This window comes from Sciurus carolinensis, unplaced genomic scaffold, assembly GCF_902686445.1.
Source record: "Sciurus carolinensis unplaced genomic scaffold, mSciCar1.2, whole genome shotgun sequence".
In the NCBI taxonomy this organism is placed as follows: domain Eukaryota; kingdom Metazoa; phylum Chordata; class Mammalia; order Rodentia; family Sciuridae; genus Sciurus; species Sciurus carolinensis.
Genome location: NW_025920142.1, coordinates 979,195 through 985,978, shown reverse-complemented (window position 1 = coordinate 985,978; position 6,784 = coordinate 979,195). Strand labels below are relative to the sequence as shown.

Below are 6,784 nucleotides of genomic sequence, written 5' to 3'. Positions count from 1 at the left end.
CCTATAAAAACCTGTACCCCAAAAAGCCCGGTGTGCCACATAACCGAAGCTCCGGCTGAGGTTTTGCTGCGCACCCGCAGGCGCCTGTGTAACCAATAAACTGCCTCTTGCTTTTGCAGCCAGTGATTACGTGGGTTCTTCCTTGGACAGGGGGGCGTAGGGTCTTTCATTTGGAGGTTCCACCGAGATCAGACGAGATCACCCCGGACCCCTGCCCGAGGAACGGCCGAAAGTACTCTGGGAGGTAAGCTGGCCAGCACAAAAATTTTTTGTTCTTGTCTGTCTTGGTTTGTGTAGTTGTTCTGTCTTTCTTTCTTGAAGCGCAGCGATAGTACTTTGTAGGGGCACGCGTGTTCCATTTGTAATTTTTGGGCAGCCTGAGAAGGAGTTGACGAACTCTGACTTCTCCCCTGCCACCCTGGGAGACGTCCCAGGGATCCCGGGCGCCCGATTTTTCGGGGCCTCAGGTGTCTCCGAAGGATACACCGTTTTGAGATTTGGCCAAGAACTCCCCAGTTCGTTGGCACCCTTAGATACTTTCGGCTTGTGTCGAAAGCGCGCAGCGATTGTCTTTTGTGGTTTTGTCTTTGTCTTGTTGTGTACTTTTCTTTACCTCCTTTTACATCCTGAGGCAAAGATGGGGCAATCCATGGTAACCCCTCTAAGTCTCACTCTCGACCATTGGCAGGATGTCCGGAGCCGAGCCAACAACATGTCGGTCGAGATTACAAAGAAAAAATGGATAGCACTCTGCTCCTCTGAATGGCCAGCTTTCAATGTCGGTTGGCCCAAAGAAGGAACCTTTAACCTTGATCTTATTTCACAGGTCAAATCCCAAGTTTTCATTCTAGGACCCAGAGGACACCCAGATCAAGTCCCCTACATCGTGACTTGGGAAAATCTAGTCTCTAACCCACCCCCATGGGTCACCCCTTTCTCCTCACTTAAGCCCTCTCCCCCTTCTCCTCTAAGCCCCTCACCTCTCCCATCTGCACCCCTTGCTCCCATTCCGGCACCATCTACCCAAAGTTCTAGGTTGTACCCTATATTAGATAAGTCTAAACCCCCAGCCTCAAGCAGGTCGAAGTCGCGAACGATCCTTCCACCCGATGAATCCACCCTGATGGACCTGATGACAGAGGAACCCCCACCCTATCCACCCCAACCTCTTCCAGCTCCCCATTCAGATTCCTCCGAAGAAGAGGAAGAATCACCTGTCGCCGGTGCCCCTCCAGACCCATCCCCCATGGTGGGGCGACTCCGGGGACGCCGAGAACCCCCAAATCTGGGGAAAACTTCAAAAGCCTTCCCCTTGCGCCAGACCGGGGGCCCTAATAGTCCATACCAGTATTGGCCATTCTCCGCCTCTGATCTTTATAATTGGAAGGCTCATAATCCTCCTTTCTCTAGTGACCCAGTTGCCTTGATTTCTCTGATTGAGTCTGTTCTAGTGACCCACCAGCCAACCTGGGATGATTGTCAGCAACTTCTCCAGACTCTCCTCACCTCTGAGGAGAAACAAAAAGTGTTACTGGAGGCTCGAAAAAATGTTCCAGGGGATAATGGGCGTCCCACTCAACTACCAAACCTGATCAATGAAGCCTTTCCTTTGACCCGACCAGATTGGGACTATAGCACTGATGAAGGTAGGAACCACCTACGTCTCTATCGCCAGTTGCTTATAGCGGGTCTCCATGGAGCAGGGCGATGGCCCACTAATTTGGCCCAGGTAAGACAGACTATCCAGCGGGCGGAAGAAACCCCGACCGCATTTCTAGAAAGGTTGAAAGAGGCTTATCGAAGATTCACTCGCTTCGATCCAGATAGTGAGGAGCAGAAAGGTAACGTCTCCATGGCATTTATCTGGCAATCAGCCCCAGATATAAGAAGCAAGTTACAAAGGTTGGATAATCTGCAGGACTATTCCTTGGCAGATCTACTGAAGGAAGCAGAAAGGATTTTTAATAAGAGGGAAACTCCAGAAGAAAGGGAAGAAAGAATTAGGAAAGTGCAAGAGGAAAGAGAGATGAGATACAAAGAGGAATTAGATAAAAGGGAAAGGGAAAGAGATCGAAAGAGAAATAAAGAATTAAGTAAAATACTGGCCACGGTCACGCAGGCAGAACTAAAGGAGAATAGGCTAGGAAAGGAAAAAGGGCGAAGCAGGCCCCTCGTAGAGCATGACCAATGTGCCTACTGCAAGGAAAAAGGACACTGGGTTAAGGACTGTCCAAAGAACCCAAAAAGGCTTCCCAACTTAAGGAAGTACCCAAACCGAGCCCCCCAATTGCTGGCTTTAGATGATGAGGATCAGGGGCGTCAGGGCCAGGAGCTCCCCCCTGAGCCCCGGGTAACTCTTCGAGTGGGGGAGCAACCGATTACTTTCCTAGTAGACACCGGAGCCCAACATTCGGTACTAACCCAAGCTCCAGGGCCCTTGAGCAGCAAGACAACATGGGTCCAAGGAGTCACCGGGTGCAAATCTTACCGATGGACCACCAAAAGAGAAGTGCATCTTGCCTCAGGTAAAGTCTCCCACTCATTCTTACATGTACCTGACTGTCCATACCCACTACTAGGAAGAGACTTACTAACTAAATTGAAAGCCCAAATTCATTTTGAAAATGGGAAAGCCTCAGTCAGCGGACCAAACGGGGCTCCTTTACATATACTAACCTTTAAATTGGAAGATGAGTACCGACTATTTGATAGCACCCCACAACCCGATCAGAACATGGACTATTGGATTACTACTTACCCAGAAGCTTGGGCAGAAACCGGGGAAGTGGGGATGGCAATACGCCAGCCCCCTATAGTGATTCCACTTAAGACTACTGCCTCCCCTATTAACATCAAGCAGTACCCCATGTCAATGGAGGCTTACCAGGGCATTAAGCCACACATCCAGCGGCTCTTAGACCAAGGCATTCTAACCCCTCGTCGATCGCCCTGGAATACCCCCTTACTCCCAGTTAAGAAGCCCGGGACTAAAGATTACCGGCCAGTTCAGGACTTAAGAGAAGTAAATAAAAGGGTAGAAGATATTCACCCCACGGTGCCTAATCCCTACAACCTCCTGAGCACCCTGCCTCCCACTCACACCTGGTACACAGTATTGGATTTAAAGGACGCATTCTTCTGCCTAAGGTTAAGCCCCCAAAGCCAGGCCCTCTTTGCATTTGAATGGAGGGATCCTGAGAAGGGCTCTCTGGGCAGCTGACCTGGACCAGACTACCGCAGGGATTCAAGAACAGCCCGACACTCTTTGACGAGGCTTTACACCAGGACTTGGCCGACTTCCGGGTAAGACACCCCTCCTTAATAATGCTCCAATATGTGGATGACATCTTATTGGCAGCTACCTCTGAGGAGGAATGCCCGGAAGGAACGAAAGCGTTATTGCAAACCCTAGGGCAACTAGGGTACCGGGCATCAGCCAAAAAGGCACAAATTTGTCAAACCAAAGTTACTTACCTTGGCTATGAGCTACGTGATGGCCAAAGGTGGCTGACCCCAGCCAGAAAAGAGACTATTTCAAGCATCCCAGTCCCCAAGAACCCCAAGCAGCTGCGGGAATTTCTAGGGACTGCAGGATTTTGCAGACTATGGATTCCTGGGTTCGCGGAAATTGCAGCCCCTTTGTACCCACTGACAAAACAAAACAACCCATTTACTTGGACTGAGGAACATCAGATGGCATTTGATCAAATTAAATTGGCCCTCCTGTCTGCCCCTGCCTTGGGTCTGCCAGATGTCACCAGACCCTTCGATCTGTTTGTAGACGAGAAACAAGGCTATGCTAAAGGAGTCCTAACCCAAAAATTAGGACCTTGGAGGCGTCCTATAGCCTACTTGTCCAAGAAATTGGATCCTGTAGCATCAGGATGGCCCCCTTGCCTTCGGATGGTGGCGGCAGTCGCCATCCTAATTAAAGATGCCACCAAATTGACTCTGGGACAGCCATTAACTTTACTAACACCCCATACCATCAAGGTCATTATTCGTCAACCTCCCGACCGCTGGATTTCTAATGCCCGGCTCACCCACTACCAATCTCTGCTGCTGGACACGGACCGAATCCAATTCGGCCCCGTTGTCACCTTAAACCCAGCAACACTCCTGCCCCTTCCAGGAGGACCTACCCCCCATAACTGCTAGCAGATTCTTGCAGAAACCCAAGGAACCAGACCAGATCTCACAGATCAACCTATGAAGGACGCAGAGCTGGTATGGTACACTGATGGAAGCAGTTATCTACTTGATGGGGAACGACGGGTGGGAGCAGCTATCACCACCGAGTCAGAGGTAATTTGGGCAAGTGCACTACCGGGAGGAACTTCAGCTCAGCGGGCAGAATTGATAGCCTTAACACAGGCATTAAAACTAGCTGAAGGAAAGAAACTCAATGTGTATACAGACAGTAGGTATGCCTTTGCCACCGCCCACATTCATGGAGAAATTTATCGACGGCGAGGATTGCTAACTTCAGATGGAAAGGAGATCAAAAATAAAACTGAAATTTTAGCCTTACTAAAAGCCTTGTTCTTGCCAAAGAAACTAAGCATAGTACACTGTCCCGGTCACCAGAAGGGGGATCACCCGGAGGCAAAAGGGAACAGGCTGGCAGACGAAACTGCAAGAAATGCGGCTCTAGGACCACAACTCCTAGTGACCACCCTATTGCCACAAAATGTTAAGAAGTCGCCTGAGGACTTCGATGAACACTGGGTCTATGAGGACCCAGATTTGGACATTGTGCAACACCTAGAGGCCACCTATAACCCGGCTGAAGGCACATGGGAATACCAGGGAAAAACTGTAATGCCTATCAAACACACCAAAGAAATAATAAGGTCCTTGCACCGACTTACTCATTTGGGAGCTAAAAAGATGAGAACCCTCTTGGATCATGGAGAAGGAAATCTATACCTGCCCCACAGAGACTCAATCATCAGGCAAGTCGTGAGAAATTGTCAAGCTTGTGCTCAGGTTAACGCAGGTAAAATAAAATTTGGGATTGGAATCCGGGCCAGGGGGCACAAGCCTGGAACCAGTTGGGAAGTCGACTTCACAGAAATCAAGCCTGGTATGTATGGATACAGGTATCTTTTAGTTTTTGTAGACACTTTTTCAGGATGGGTAGAAGCATATCCCACTCGGCATGAGACTGCTAAAGTCGTAGCAAAGAAGCTACTGGAAGAAATCTTTCCAAGGTATGGTGTACCTGGGGCCATTGGTTCAGATAACGGGCCTGCCTTCACCTCCCAGGTAAGTCAGTTAGTGGCCAGTACATTGGGGATTAATTGGAAATTACATTGTGCTTACCGACCCCAAAGCTCAGGGCAGGTAGAAAGAATGAATAGAACTATCAAGGAGACTTTAACCAAATTAACGCTTGAAACTGGCACTAGAGACTGGGTGCAACTCCTGCCTTTAGCTTTGTACAGGGCCAGGAACACCCCTGGCCCTCAAGGACTAACCCCCTTTGAAATTCTGTATGGTGCCCCACCACCCGCTGTCAATTTCTATGAAACTGAGATTTCTGCTCTATTCACCCCCACCCTGCAGACCCATTTGCGTGCATTGCAGTTAGTCCAAAATGAAGTCTGGAAGCCCCTAGCGGCAGCTTATAAGGAACAGCTGGAGAAACCAACAGTGCCACACTCCTTCAAGATAGGAGACACCGTCTGGGTCCGGAGACATCAGAGCAAAAACCTTGAACCTCGCTGGAAAGGACCTTACACCGTCTTGCTGACCACCCCTACCGCCATCAAGGTAGACGGCATTGCAGCCTGGATCCACGCAGCCCACGCGAAAGCGGCACATCCACAAGACTCCGCCCCGACACCCCAGGAATCAACATGGAGGTTACGACACACCCAAAATCCGCTAAAGATAAGACTTTCACGTTGTTAATTATCTTAGCTTTGTTTCCTGTGATGCCCTATGGCAGTCCGCATGTATCCAGAAATCTAGTTTGGTCTATTCACAATATTGAAACTGGAAAGAAATTAGTCCTGGCTCAAGGGCATCATGCCCTAAACACCTGGTGGCCGGACTTAACTTTCGATCTTTGTAAGTTAGCTGAAGGATCTTGGGAACACACTCAGAAAACCAAAGGGGACTCCTATCCACCCTGCAGATTCCGATCTTGGTATTTTTGCCCTGGGCACACCAGAACCTACCAATGTGGGGGGCCAGAAGCCTACTATTGTGCCTCATGGGGTTGTGAAACTAGTTCAAATGGGTATTGGCTCAAGGGAAAACCTAGAAGTGACTACGTGCAATTTTCAGAAACAACCCCAGGTGAATCTAATGTAACTATCAGATTTACCCAGGAAGGAAAAAAACAAATAGCATGGCTCCAAGGATATTTATGGGGAGTTCGCCTACACACTCCGCAAGGCGATCCAGGGCTCCTATTCCGAATTCAGGTAGAAGCAAAAGAAACAAAAACCCCAGTAGGCCCCAATTTGGTTCTTGGAGACCAGCGGGTACCCTCAGTCCCTGAATCGAAAGAACCCTCCAAGACCGTACCCCCACCTACTAGCCCTGCGTCCACACCATCAGATAGCGTCCTTCCCAGAAGCCCCTTTGTTGAATCTCCTCCTCTGGGCACTGGGGATCGGCTGTTGCGCCTAGTCCAAGGAGCATTTCAAGCCCTCAATTCCACCAGTCCAGACAAAACCCTAGACTGTTGGTTATGTCTAGCCTCTAGCCCACCTTATTACGAGGGAATCGCCACCACAGCTGGCTGGATGAATAGTAGTACCCCTAATAGCAA

General features: G+C 49.5%; 1 protein-coding gene across 1 annotated transcript; it reads left to right on the top strand.

Moving 5' to 3' along the window:
* The first annotated feature begins 630 nt into the window (after nucleotides 1–630).
* LOC124974308 (uncharacterized) lies at nucleotides 631–5,916 on the top strand. The gene is given in 2 exon segments (XM_047537671.1): nucleotides 631–3,194; nucleotides 3,197–5,916. Coding segments are annotated over 2 exon segments (5,277 nt in total). The 5' UTR covers nucleotides 631–637.
* The last annotated feature ends 868 nt before the right edge of the window (nucleotides 5,917–6,784 follow it).